The sequence below is a fragment of the Podarcis filfolensis genome, assembly GCF_964270895.1.
Source record: "Podarcis filfolensis genome assembly, chromosome: 13".
In the NCBI taxonomy this organism is placed as follows: Eukaryota; Metazoa; Chordata; class Lepidosauria; order Squamata; family Lacertidae; genus Podarcis; species Podarcis filfolensis.
Genome location: NC_139615.1, coordinates 40,580,404 through 40,595,075, shown reverse-complemented (window position 1 = coordinate 40,595,075; position 14,672 = coordinate 40,580,404). Strand labels below are relative to the sequence as shown.

The following is a 14,672-nucleotide window of genomic DNA, read 5'->3' as shown; positions in this document are numbered from 1 at the left end:
GTCAACAGCTAGAGCAAATCAGAGCTTCACACAATACCTTAATTCAACAAAAGGTTGCAGCTGGTTTTTCACCTGCGATGTGAAGCTGGGTTTGCCACTGGTGTTCCAGACGGACATACTAGCAAGTGAGCTTTTTGTCAGCCTGGACAGCTGCCATCACTGTCAGGAGGGCACCGCCCCTCTGCACCAGCCATTTCTGCTTTTTGTTCACTCTCTTTTTCCAGGGAATCCAGATTACATCATCGCCAGTCCATTGCATTCCAGTGTTTTCAATATTGTCCTCCCACCTTTTTCAGGCCTGATTTGTATATTAAATGCAATTACACAGCCAACCTGTCTAGTATGAATTAACAAATCTCCCAGTACTAATGTGCCTTTAATTAGCAGCTTCCTTGTGACAGCTTCTGTGCCTGCTATTGCATCCAGTTCAGTGCATCAGTAACATCACAGATGAATAGCCTCTTGATCAGTCATTTCCTGTTCCTTCTTGGGGAGTGGTAAACTACTGATTGCTTCTCATTTAAATGAAGTGTTAGTGGTGGAGGAGGAAAACAGTTATTTAAAGCATACAACCCCACCCAGATCAGGAACGGACTGATTAAGGGCATTAAGATTAAAGGCATTGGTAACACTGTGACTGTGCTGAACATGAAGAGCAGAGGCTGCAATGTACTGGCTAAAGTATTGGAACTGGGACCTGCTCAGCTATAAATATTTGCATGAAAATGGTCAGGTTCAATCCCTGGTATCTCTAGATGGATCTAGGGGAGACTCCTGTTTAAAACCCTAAATAGCCACTGCAAGTCAGTGAACTGAACTAGAAGATCCAAAAGTCTGGGTCGCTATAAGGCCTTGTGCTTCAGAGCACATCTGGTGATCAGGACTCATTTCTGATTAAACACCAGGATTTGGCCACTAGGGCAATCATTGCCAAATAATTCAGTGGTTGATTGCAGAAGAGCAATGATTCAGCAGTACTCAAAGGCCCTAGTGTGGAAGTAATCTAGGCCATTGCTTGGGGCTTCTTTTATGCATTGAAGGAAACTGATATCCCCACCCCCACCCCCAGAAAGCAAGCGTTGAGTAGAAGGAGAAGCCACACATCCACACCTGACCACCCATGGCTGCTCCAGCTTCAGGGACTTCTAGCATGGGGTGATGTCCCTTCAAACCCTGTTTTTTATGTTCTGTTTCAGTTTGAGCAGCTGCGTCGCTCCGTACTCCTTACCAGCAACTTTGCGAAGTCTGTGGTGAACCTTGCTGATGTGGTGAGTACAAGGGTACATTGCAACTCTGTCCAAAAAGGACCCATAATGGTTACTTACCGCTCCCCAAAAGGTGAGAATTGTCAAGGCAGGAGATACTCTGCCCCATGGGAAAGGATTCTATAGGGTCCTGCCAAGCGCAGGAGCTACTCCCCATGCCATGATGTCCCAAAAGAAAATGAGGATATGAAGTTTCAAGGAGGGAATGTGCTTTGCTTTAGATTTGATTTGGCATTGGGGTTGTTTGTCTGTATAGCCCACAAAGGCTTCTTTATGTCTGGGGAGGATGCCACAGGTATATGATGGCTAAGCCCCATTTCCCTTGAAGCAGGACCTCTGATTTTCTATTTCTGGTGCCCAGATCTATAAGGAGCAGTTGAACACAAGGATTGTGTTGGTTGCCATGGAGACATGGGCATCAGGGGACAAGATCCAGGTAGATGAAGATTCCCTGGAGACACTGAGCGAATTCATGAAGTACCGCCAAGATGCTCTTTCTGAGAACAGTGATGCTGTACATCTCTTCTCGTGAGTTTTGAATGGGAACCTGACTACCTTGAAAGAGGGTTGCCAGCTTTTCACTTGTCCTAGCTATTATAGCTCTGCTTTTGATGCTAGGCTGATGGTAGGCTGAACGTTATTCATGTGTTCAAAGAACCCACATGGGCACGAAACCTTGAATATCCCTATCCCATCCTCCGCTAACAGAATAGTCCAAAGGGGGAATCTTTGGGTGTTAGGATGAATGTGCTTAGAATTCTCTCCAACTCCAATATTCACCCAAATGCACTCTTCAAAGAAGGTGGAATTGTTGCGGATGGTACTGCTTTGCATGTCTCCTCCACAATTTATACCCACATGTGTTCTTTCAATACATGAATAAGGCTATTCACAAGTAACGATGCTGATTTTCATGTAATGAAAAAGTTCACGTGCTGATTTCTGACCATTACGCTTTTATACAGGCACAAGTTCAGGCCAGGCTGGTCTGTGGCAGCTTTAAGTGGCAAACCTTCTGGTAGCCTGGCAAATGGACTTCACTGGTACTCTTCAGTGTTGTAGCCACTTCCACCTGCAAGTCATGCTGCGAGTTATATTTCTTTCTAGAGATTTCCCAGATATCATTATTTGAGCTTTCTTGGCAGGTGAAGCAAAATGATACCTAGCAAGAAGTGAGATGCTAGAGCTCACAAACTCTGTAATTTAATTAGGATACATTTTGCAAGAGGTTGCCTATGAAATCAAACTAGAGCGGAGCTTTTCCCCCTAGCATGATAGGCAAAAGAGCAGCTCTTAAATCAGTTAAAATTAGAATATATTGACAGACCATAACGAAACAAAACAGGGACAAACCTTCATTGCAGTCTTTGCAATCTAAAGTATGCCAGTGCAAATGGTATCTCCTTTTCAGTGTGCATCTTGATAAAAAGCATGGGCATATGGGTGCAGACTTTGGATTCTGGGTGCTAAATGTGTTCTGGGGTGGGAACTTTTGATTCAAGGGGAAGAGCAAGGGTGATGGTGGAGGTGTTCATACCTTGACCAGCATGGCTCTCCCCCGCTCTTCCTATATCCAGAGACCACGAGCCGACATATGTGATTGCCTCTTTTCCACTACAGCCCTGAATCCATATCATCATCATCATTTTTAATTTGTATACCGCCTTTCTAGCTTACAATACTCAAGGCGGTTTACAAGCTGAAGAAACAAAAAATGCACATTTTATAACAATCTAATGCAATACAAAAATGTGATAATAAAACATAAGTTTAAAGTAGGCAACCTCCATCAAAAAAGTAACATTCAACAATCATTAGAATAGTATAAAATAATAATATCAACATATAAAAGTCAAACAGAAATCCACTCAACAATTACAATAATATCTAAATAATATCAATAAAAGAACGGCAAGCCACAGTACATAAAACAATACAATACACATTGAGAAGCAGAGAGTGGGGCAAGGCAGGTGGAAGGAGGCCTTGCCTGATGGAGTCTCTCCCCTCACAGTTCTTCCTCCAGGACCAGCTCCCTTATGAGGACTCCTAGGGTCGGAGGGTGGGGCAAGGCAGGTGGAAGGAGGCCTTGCCTGATGGAGTCTCTCCCCTCACAGTTCTTCTCTAGGCAACTGTTCTAGCTTGTAGTATGGGGATGAGGAATCTGTGGCCTCTCCAGATCTCCTTGGATTCTAGCTCCCCCCAGCCTCTGCTAGCATGGCCAATGGTCAGAGACTATGGGAGCTGTAGTCCAACAAAATATGGAGTGCCACAGGGCGGGCAGCCCTGCCGCAGTAAGTGAATAAGAGGGAAGCACAAAAGTACTGGTCAAGGCTACCCTTTCCCTCTCCTGTACAGTGAACCCTCCTCCTCTCTTCTTCCTCCAGCGGACACACTTTCAGAAGCAGCCGCAGTGGTACGGCATACGTTGGAGGGATTTGCTCAGTCACTCGAGGTGGAGGTGTCAACGAGGTGAGCGGGGCAGATACTGGACCTGGAATTTATGGGATATTGAAAGTGGGGAACTAAAGCTGCATGCTCCTCCAACTCTGCCACTCTCAGCTGCCCAAGATATCTCCTAAAACTCCCCTCCAATTCTCTCCTGCTATCTCTGGAACTCCTTCAGCACCTCTATGAGGCTACCTCTCTCTCGCTTTCAAAGCTTCTGTTTCCGTGAAGCCTTAGCCACAGAGATGAGGAAGCCCTTAGCCACAGAGATGAGGGCTCTCTAGATGCTGTTGGGGCACCTAGTCCCACGTCAGCATAGCCCGTGGTCAGGGCTGATGGGAGTTAGGAGTCCAGCAGCACCCAGAGGGTCACAGATTCCCTATCCCCATTCCCCCACTCAGCTATAGACTAGATTTTTGTGCTTGCACTTGTTCACATTTATCTCTCATTTCTTTTTTTGACCTCTCATCTACATTTAGATTGGGGGATCCTTGAGAAAGGGGTGTGTCTTGTTTGCTTACATTAGTCTGTAAAGCACTATAGACTGTTATGAGACTACATAAATAATTAGCATAGGAAAGATCACAAGCAGGTGCCGATTATGCCCTGTCCTACCATTGGGTAGAGTGTGACAGCCAATTCTGGGTGTAATGAAGTGGCAGGAAATTGCTAACTTATTTAATTTAATTTATTTTTGCTGCCAGGGAAGGAGGAGAGGTGTTTGTGGGATTCTCTGCCTTGAGTACCAGAATAAGCACCTTGGCTGGCCTTGGGTACCCTGCACCTTGGCTTGGTGGAAGTGGGCTGCTCAGCCTCTAGCTCAGTGTTTCTCAACCTGTGGGTCCCCAGATGCTGTTGAACTACAACCCCCATCATTCCTAGCCAGCATGACCAGTGGTCAGGGATGATGGGAGTTGTAGTCCAACAACATCTGGGGACCCACAGGTTGAGAACCACTGTTATTGGGCTGGCTCTGGTGCTGATTTCCCCAGAGTTGAATGCCCAAGGGAGGCCAGTGACCTGGGCCACTTGAGCTTTAAACTGGCCACAATGGGGCAAAGATAAACCTACTCAAAGCAGCGCTCCACAAGATGAGCCTTGGCTTCCCAACATGATGTCATCTTCTTCCTTCCCAAAGTATGGCAACGTGGGAGCAATGGCTGTAACGTTAGCACAGACCCTGGGGCAAAACATTGGAATGATGTGGAACAAGCACCGTACCTCTGCAGGTAAGTAGCTAGGTGTCAGACTGAATGGAGAGATATCCTGATCTGACCATAAGCAGGAGTCCACAGGGTGCAGTAGACCTCTAAGCATATTTAGACAGAAGTTACATGACTTTGGACAGCCTTGAGCAGACAGCTTACACTAACCAGGTCTGGCGCTCCACAGGCTTTTTATTTCAACTGACCATCTAATGCCCCATCCCCTTGAAGAGTGGAGAGCTTCAACGGTAGCGCTCTGGTCTGAAGCATAGCACTCCATGGAATCGGAGTCTGTTCTCCCCTGGTGCTTAAAGCACCCTGTGCTGCTGGGCACGTACCAAGGAATTCAAGGCCCCAAGGAATCTGACTCAGGGATTGCTATTTCTGGGGGTCCCAGTTTTGAAGGCTGTGACTCAAGGGCCTCATGACTGACAGGCTTCAGCTTAATATCAGGGCCCAGGTGTGGGTTCAGCACCTCAACAGCTTGCATCACTGATTGTCCTGATGCAGCTGGTTCATCTTGCTCTTCTGCATCAGAGTTTGGCTGCTGATCAGGGTTCAGATCATGACAGTAGGGAGCGATGACAGCCTCTGACGCATCTCTAAGAAGAGTGAGATTGCAAATATGTACACGCTCTGATTTCTGAACTGGAGACATACTCTTAAAGCAAGTCTGATCTCCTGATTTTGCCTTAGCCGCTCTGGTGAGCTGCTCAAGAGCTGAGCTTGCTAGATCAAATGAAACTGCACCATTCTGCCATTTGTCTGAGGTGTTACGCAAACAAATCAGTTTGCACTGTGTGAAATAGCTCCGCTAAATATAAATTTGGCCAATGGTTAGCTACCGGAGCAAAGGATCGGTCACTGAGCTTTGTTGGAGATTCTTAGTGTAGGTTATACAGACAGAATTGCTGTTAATGGGATGTATTATCCTAAGACAGAGGATAGGATAAGTGACACCTGGGGATAACAGTCCTAGGATTCTTTGATTAGAAGAGGGGTCACCAACCTAAGGCCCATGGGCTGGAAGCAGCCCGTGGAGGTCGTTTTACCAGCCCACGGGCTGCCTCCAAACTGGGCTGCCTGCTCCTGTGCTGTGCTAAACCGGCACAGCGTGGCATGGGGACTCGCTTCTGCAGTGCCGGAAATCGCGTCTGTGCACGCGCAGATGCCAAAAACCGAATCTGCGCAGATGCTGACGCTGAAAATCGCATCTGCACAGACACGGATGCCGAAAATCACAGGCGCGCTTGCTCGCGTGCGCGATCTGGCCCATGGAGGGATCTCCGTAGGACCGAACCAGCCCAGGTGAGATAAACCTTGCTGACCCCTGGATTAGAAGGTTCCATTTGAACGAATAGCTAAGGACTTTGGAGACACAAAAGTGTAGGCAGAGAAAAGAGGGGGTCACAGAATATACCCCTCCCAGTTCCTTAACAAGGCATCTCCTTCTTTTCTTATCACCCCATTTCTCTGCAGGTGATTGTCGCTGTCCCGACTCATGGCTGGGCTGTATTATGGAGGACACTGGGTGAGTGTGGGGAAGAGATGAGGCTCACCAAAGGGCAAAGCTGTCGGAGCAGTGCTTCACTTTGCAGTCAGGAACAGCATCCTCGTTAATGTGTGCCCATGGCTCTCTTCTCTAACCCACAGATTCTACCTGCCACGGAAGTTCTCACGCTGCAGCATTGATGAGTACAATAAATTCCTGGCTGATGGTGGGGGAAGCTGTCTCTTTAACAAGCCACTGAAGGTAAACCCAAAGCACTCCGCTGCTCACTTATAGCCTACAGCCAAAGAATCTTCCGAGAGTGTTCAACTCCATTCAGAACCGGCTGCCTTGCCACTTCCCGGACTCGATAACTTGGAACACATAAAACCTCCCATCTTGTCTGGATTCAGCTTCATTTTCTTTGGCCTCAGTCCAGCCCATTAATGCCTCCAGGCACCGGTCCAACACCTGAATGGCCTCTTCCGATTCAGATGGCATGGAAAGATAGAGCATATTGATGACACCTCATTCCAAAACTCCTGATGATATTTCTCAGCGGGTTTGTGAATATGTTAAAAAGCACCGGGGACAGGAGGCAGCACTGTGGAATTCCTCAGGTTCTGGAATCAGTAGAAAGCAGTATCCCCGGGCTCACACCTCCATGGCATTGGTTTGGTCCAGAAGGTGCTGTGGCCATCAAAAGCCACAGAGAAGTCAAGGGGAATAGACCTGGTTATCAATCAGAGCGACCAAGGCAGTGTCCATACAACTGACTTGAGATCAGAGTGAAATAGGTCCAGACACTCGGCTTCCTCCAATAATAATAATAATAATTTATTATTTATACCCTGCCCATCTGGCTGAGTTTCCCCAGCCACTCTGGGTGTCCGGGCTGAACGATGGGGGTGGAGACGCTCCTTCAGGTATACAGGACTGAGGCCGTTCAGGGCTTTAAAGGTCAGCACCAACACTTTGAATTGTGCTCGGAAACGTACTGGGAGCCAATGCAGATCTCTCAGAACCGGTGTTATGTGGTCCCGGCGGCCACTCCCAGTCACCAGTCTAGCTGCCGCATTCTGGATTAATTGCAGTTTCCGGGTCACCTTCAAAGGTAGCCCCACGTAGAGCGCATTGTAGAAGTCCACGCGGGAGATAACCAGAGCATGCACCACTCTGGTGAGACAGTCCGTGGGCAGGTAGGGTCTTAGCCTGCGTACCAGGTGGAGCTGGTAGACAGCTGCCCTGGACACAGAATTAACCTGCGCCTCCATGGACAACTGTGAGTCCAAAATGACTCCCAGGCTGTGCACCTGGTCCTTCAGGGGCACAGTTACCCCATTCAGGACCAGGGAATCCCCCACACCTGCCCGCCCCCTGTCCCCCAAAAACAGTACTTCTGTCTTGTCAGGTTTCAACCTCAATCTGTTAGCCGCCATCCATCCTCCAACCGCCTCCAGGCACTCACACAGGACCTTCACCGCCTTCACTGGTTCTGATTTAAAGGAGAGGTAGAGCTGGGTGTCATCTGCCTACTGATGAACACCCAGCCCAAACCCCCTGATGATCTATCCCAGCGGCTTCATATAGCATTGTCCAGCCACAATGTTAGGATGTGGCATGGGGTACGTTCTGTTGGTGTTGCGAGTGTATGATTTGGGGTGACCCCAAAATTATTTGGGGATACATAGCTCAAGTTCTGTGTTGAATTATATGTACATTGGCAAAGTTTGGTGTGGAGGCAGCAGAGATGAGATGGACTCACATAGAAATGAAGCATTTGAGTCAGATATGGTGTAGTGCACCTCAAAGACCACAGATTTCTAGTGAAGTGGTGGCCCAGAGCTGCTTATGGGGTGTGCACTTCCACTGTCCTACTCATTTATGCTTATACTGGCAATTACTCTTGTGGGCCTCACGCTCTTTTGACTGTGTCTTGTGCAAAACTGCTACAACCAACTCAAAACACATTGGGCTACGGCAGGGGTGGCCAACTTCCAAGAGACTGTGATCTACTCACAAAATTAAAAACTGGCAGTGATCTACCCCCGTTTTTTAGAGGTTCAGGTCAAATTTGTTCAGCTTTTTTTAGGGAGGGGAAAAGCCCCATTTTTAGGGGGTTCGGGAGGCATAAGATGTTTAGCTTTGAGAGGGGGGGCACAATGTTTTTACATTATTTTGGGGTCAAAGAGAAACAGCAACTCACCGAAGGATTGCTGGGGGGAAAACAGCCTCGGTTTGTAAACTCCGTCTTCCATTCTCCAACAATGGAGGGCGGGGAGAGAGGGTGGGGCCGGAAGGAGGCAAGCAATTCACTGCGATCGACCAAAACCTTGCAGGGATCGACCATATGCTGGGGGCTAGTTGCTCTCTCTCTCACACACACACATTTATCTGATGGTCAGAAAAGCATAAATTGGTCCTTTTTAATTTCTTCTCCTTGCTCCCTTCAAAAATCAATAGAAAGAAACCTGTTAATTCTTTTATAATGTTCAAACCCGGCAGCATCACCGTAGACATAACTTCTTACGTTCATGAAATATTTGAAGATTGAACCCTGGCCATCTGCTGATGATACTTTTGGAAGGGCTTTCCTGGGCCGTGCTAAATTTTTAATTTGTAAACTAGATTGCTCCGACATTGCAAGCAGCAGAGTGTCAATGCAAGAAATCAGTGGTCAGCTAGGCTGCCGCTTGGTGCAGCAGTGGAGAAATTTAGTTTATGGAAGGATAACTTAACAAAAAAATGCCGTTTCCATCTCTACTCTAACAGCAAGCCTCCTCGATTCCCTCAAAATGGGGCCATGAAATGGGGGGGGCAGTTTTGGCCTAGTGCAAAAAGGAGGTGGGGGTAGAATATCAAGGTATACATGCAAAATGAGAAGATGGCTTGGAGGCTGCTAAAGATGGCTAAAGAGGCTGCTAATCTCTTTTCTGCCCCACCGCTTGTTACAGCTCCTTGATCCCCCTGAATGTGGTAATGGATTTGTAGAGGCAGGAGAAGAATGTGACTGTGGGTCTCTGGCGGTAAGTGTCAAGTGGGGCTGAAACTGCCATGTGGGTGGAGGTGGGATGACGTGGGGATGGCATTGTTGGACTTGGGCCTCTTATTCAGTCCTGACTTCTGCATGCTTATGAGCTCCTCATATTATTTCAGGAGGCTGGGGTATTTCAGGAACTTGGTGCAAGACGCAGGCCTTGGCAAGGGCAGCTCACTGGGGCTCCAAAATATCTGAAGAGCACAGACTTGTGGAAGGTTATCTGCCATAGAGGGGGAACAGTAGATAGTGAGTGGGGACAGAAAGTAGTGGTAGAGGTTAGGAAAACAGGCAAGGCAAAGGTGAACACACATAATGGCAGTGTTTATCTTGTTGGCCCCAGACCCTGAGGTTACTGTGCCTTTAAGGGCAAGAAATTGTACCTGGAAGATAAAGGTAAAGGGACCCCTGACCATTAGGCTCAGTTGTGGCCGACTCTGGGGTTGCGGCGCTCATCTTGCTTTATTGGCCGAGGGAGCCGGCGTACAGCTTCCAGGTCATGTGGCCAGCATGACTAAGCCGCTTCTGGCGAACCAGAACAGTGCACAGATACGCCGTTTACCTTCCTGCCGGAGCGGTACCTATTTATCTACTTGCACTTTGACGTGCTTTCGAACTGCTAGGCTGGCAGGAGCAGGGACCGAGCAATGGGAGCTCACCCCGTCGTGGGGATTCGAACCACCAACCTTCTGATCAGCAAGTCCTAGGCTCTGTGGTTTAGACCACAGTGCCACCCGTGTCCCTACTGCATCACTAAAGCACTGAGGTGGAGACTGGGACACATGGCAAAATTCTCTCAGTGAAAGCCTTGGAGGAACCTGACAGTCTCCAGTCTCAGCATAAAGGGCCCAGTTCAGAATTCAAGGCACCCATTGTTAGACAGGGTTTGTTCCAGCTCTGATTCAAAATTCCCAGCGAAGTTAACACCTGGCTATTCTCTTTCTCTCTCTCTCTCTGCTTTGCCCCCTTGAAGGAGTGCTCCAAAGGTGGGGGGAACTGCTGCAAGAAATGCACATTGACGCACGATGCTATGTGCAGTGATGGCTTGTGCTGCCGAGGGTGCAAGGTAAGTGGGTGAGATTGGCAGCAGTGGTGAGGTGGGCGGGGGGAGGTGTTCCCAGGGGCATAAGCTCCACTCAGAGTCTACTTGGCACTAGTTTCAAGTGAGGCACCTTTTTAAGGAACTCTGCAGCAGATGAAAAATCAGCTGTGCCTGTGGGCGTGCTGCAAACTAGGCCAAAGCACAGTGGGCACTGCCCATGTGAGGCATGAATTTTTATGGCACAATTGTCTGTGGTTTTCTACAAAATAAATCCAGGCAGATAAGGCATCATACATCACACGCATATCATACATACACACATCATGTATGTGTATGTGACATACTCCCCTTCCAGGTCGTTAGTCTACTCCACAACTGCTTAGCTTCAGCTGTCTTATAGCAGCTTCTAGACTATTCACAGGGATTGAACCCCAACATGTTGTGTTGTGTTAAAAAAGTCCAGCTCTAGGTATTACTGTGGGTCCTAGGCATGAGGTGAGCCTTTCTGCAACCACTCGACTCTTTGGGTGCTTCCAGACCGTCACTATTTTTGGCTAGGATTCAGCCACTTCCTGGCAGATTCAAGCAGTGGCGTAGCGTGGGGAGGGGGCTGGTCGCCCTGGGCTCATTTTCTGAAGGATGCTTGACTAGGCGCCCCTACAACAGCCTCCCATCGGATCCTGACTCTGGAGCTGCAGAGGCAGCTTCCTTTTGTGCAATAAATTTATTTTGTCAATAATTTTTTTTAATGCTTTTCAGGTTTATATATTTCACTTGCTTTACAATCATTTTAACATTTTAAAACGTGACTTCCTTCCCCCTCTTTCTGCAGTTCCTTAAATTTATTTTTAATATCTTCTGCATATCCTAATTGACTTAATTTGCTCACTTATTCATCTTCTTTAAATACATACTCTTATGAAACTGCAGCTTATTACAATGATCTTGCCAATGTTTTTATCTGTTTACAATTTATCTGTAAATATTCAGTAAACCATTTCCATTCTTTTATAAAGAGTTTGTTATCTTGATTTCTTATTCTTCCGGTAAGTTTCACCATTTCTGCATATTCCATTAGTTTTTGCATCCATTCAAGTATCAAAGGTTTCTTAATTCACAATATCCTTACTGCATTACTGTGACTTTTATAACATTTGTTATTTATTTATTCTATTATTATTCCTTTTTGTCATTGTTTTCATGGGTTTTTTTAATGTGACATTATTTCTGCGCTGGGACTGTTTGGCAAAGAGTGGATTATAAATAAGGAAAGCAGATAACTATATCCCCAAAAGTCAATGGCCTGACAGGTTTATGATGTCTCTTCCACACAAGACATGGCAAGCTGGCAGTTTTATTATTTTTAGATTTATTTGCAAAGTCTCTGCAGTCCAAGCTGTTTTCACTCAGCCCTCACTGGATGAACCAGTTGGCTCTGCTGGATGACTTGTTCTGCGCCAGCAGGATATTCCCCACCTTTTGCCCCACCTCTTGCTGGGCAAGCTCTACTTGCCACCCTTTTCCTGGGTTGGGGCACATGCAGCTACACAGCAGCAGAGAGAGGCTGCAGGTGCGTAAGGCACCCAGCCACGCCTCTTCCATCTCCCAGGTCAAGCCTGGCCAGAGGGGCAGAGAGAGGTTGCGGGCACACAGTGTGCACAGCCATGAGTCCTCCACCCCCTGGGTCAAGCCTGACCGGGGAGGTGGGGTGGGAGAGGCTGCGGGTGTGTGAGTGAGAATGCAAGGCAAGCTGCAGCCAGCTCTCTTTGTGACCTGCCCCCCTTGGGGGCGTTCCCTGGTCCCGGGTGGTGTATGGACACGCTCCGCCACTGGATTCAGGTTGCACAATGATAATTGATTTGGTAGTCTTGCATGACAAACCCACTTCCCCCAGAGACTTTTTTGCAATAAGGAAAGTGTCAGGAAAATGGAATGTGTAGGATAACAATGTCCTCTAACCTCCCTGCAATCAAAGCAGAATGAATTTTCAATAAATAGCCGGTGTTGTTTTATGCAAACAAACCTGGATGAACATTCGGTAAACAGATGTACAAGCAACTGCAGGAAGTTGCCATTGCTGCTCTCATTATTCTTTTGTATCAAAAGAAGTGAGATCACGAATGCAGCAAGCCATGCTGCTCCAGGGAGAGTGCGGACAATATTTCTCTTTCTGCATTGAGAATGGTTGGGAAAGGAGTGTTTGAGTAGACTGCGGAGCCTAGCTTCTCCTCGCCTCCAAGGCCAGCACACTGAACAAGAACAGTGGGGAGATGTTTCTGCCTGTTCCCTTTCCTTACCAGCCAGTATTAAATAACGCTTTTGCTTCTTTCCCATCTCGCACCCTGCAGTATGAGCCACGGGGTGTAACCTGCCGAGATCCCGTGAATGAGTGTGACATCCCTGAAACCTGCACAGGTGACTCCAGTCAGGTGAGATGGGCAAGCTACCAGGCAAAGATCTGATCAGGGGGATCAGGAAGATGCACTTCAGGGTTCCAGTCAAACCACCTCCCTTTTGAACACCAGGAGATGCCTCCTGCACCTCCAAGATCTGATTCTCCAGGGCTTTAATTTCTAAAATGAGATACACATGGGCCAAATTCTGGCAGGAAGCTCTCAAGCTAATCTGGATGCCCTATCCTCCAATCCTAGCTATGTGGAGAACTGGTTAATTTAGTGACTCTTGAGCTGTGAATTATTGTGTCCTGTTCTATATTGAATATTTATGTTTGCCTTTCCCCTTTCTCTATATTTTTTTCTTTGCTCCATAGTGCCCACCCAATTTGCACAAGCAGGATGGCTATTTTTGTGACAATGAACAGGTAAGGTTGGTATCTCAGCTTCGCACTTGGGTGTGATACCCCTGGCATTATTGCCAGTGAGGGGCATAGCTGCACCCGTAGTCAGTTGCATCCATGTGCCTTTGCCATGTGCAGGCTGGACAAATCCTGGTCGGTTCCAGCACCAGGGAAGGAAGGCAAGGGAATGAATGTATGGTTAAAGCTGTTGCACCCACTGCCAGAGAAGTGTGCCTGTGCCTTTTAAGAGTTGCATAGCGGGTGGAAATTCCGCTAGGCACAATTTCTCCTAGCAGTGCACCACTGTGATAGGGGAAAGCCAGCTTTGGTGAAATATTCACTTATAGGCAATTCAGAAAAGTATAAAAGTCATAAAAGGGACGCGGGTGGTGCTGTCGTCTAAAACACAGAGCCTAGGAGTTGCTGATCAGAAGGTCGGTGGTTCGAATCCCTGCCACGGGGTGAGCTCCCGTTGCTCGGTCCCTGCTCCTGCCAACCTAGCAGTTCGAAAGCACATCAAAGTGCAAGTAGATAAATAGGTACCGCTCCAGCGGGAAGGTAAACGGCGTTTCCATGCGCTGCTCTGGTTCGCCAGAAGCGGCTTAGTCCTGCTGGCCACATGACCCGGAAGCTGTATGCCAGCTCCCTCGGCCAATAAAGCGAGATGATCGCCGCAACCCCAGAGTTGGCCACCACTGGACCTAATGGTCAGGGGTCCCTTTACCTTTACCCTGTAAAAGTCATATCAGTGTAGAGATTGACACAGCCCACAGGAGCAGCTCACTGCTAGCTTCTGTTAGAAATAATAATGTCCAGTAGAATGGCAAGGGAAAACATATCTTTGTAGAGTGACCATATATTGTACGGCTTGAGAGTAGGGAGGAAATCAAGAGTGTGATGAGTCAAGTCGCCTGAGCATGATGCAGCTTGTGTCTGATTGTTATATTATCAGACGAAGCTGATCAGCAGGACACACCTTTATTTGTTTCTACTCCCTCCTGCTCTGAAAGCAGCAAGCTTTTCATGCTGGTCAGGCTCCCAGTGTGTTGAGATTTCCTGGGAATGCAGCTTCTTGTCTCCCTACCCATTAAGGTAAAGGTAAAGGGACCCCTGACCATTAGGTCCAGTCATGGCCGACTCTGGGGTTGCGGCGCTCATCTCGCTTTACTGGCCGAGGGAGCCGGCATGCAGCTTCCGGGTCATGTGGCCAGCATGACTAAGCCGCTTCTGGCGAACCAGAGCAGCGCACGGAAACGCTGTTTACCTTCCCACCGGAGGGGTACCTATTTATCTACTTGCACTTTGATGTGCTTTTGAACTGCTAGGTTGGCAGGAGCAGGGACCGAGCAACGGGAGCTCACCCTGTCGCGGGGATTCGAACCGCCGACC

General features: G+C 47.8%; 1 protein-coding gene across 6 annotated transcripts in view; it reads left to right on the top strand.

Annotated features, from left to right (window-relative positions):
• ADAM11 (ADAM metallopeptidase domain 11) overlaps nt 1-14,672 on the top strand; it is a gene marked incomplete at its 3' end in the record, with an annotated part of 77,354 nt that overhangs the window by 42,163 nt on the left and 20,519 nt on the right. For all 6 annotated transcript variants that reach the window (XM_083582776.1, XM_083582775.1, XM_083582774.1 and 3 more), the window contains 10 exons: nt 1,197-1,268; nt 1,627-1,793; nt 3,653-3,737; nt 4,852-4,942; nt 6,398-6,449; nt 6,572-6,671; nt 9,362-9,433; nt 10,418-10,510; nt 12,835-12,915; nt 13,257-13,307. In XM_083582776.1, coding sequence (XP_083438902.1) covers nt 1,197-1,268; nt 1,627-1,793; nt 3,653-3,737; nt 4,852-4,942; nt 6,398-6,449; nt 6,572-6,671; nt 9,362-9,433; nt 10,418-10,510; nt 12,835-12,915; nt 13,257-13,307 — 864 coding nt within the window. The remainder of the gene's footprint in view (nt 1-1,196; nt 1,269-1,626; nt 1,794-3,652; nt 3,738-4,851; nt 4,943-6,397; nt 6,450-6,571; nt 6,672-9,361; nt 9,434-10,417; nt 10,511-12,834; nt 12,916-13,256; nt 13,308-14,672) is intronic.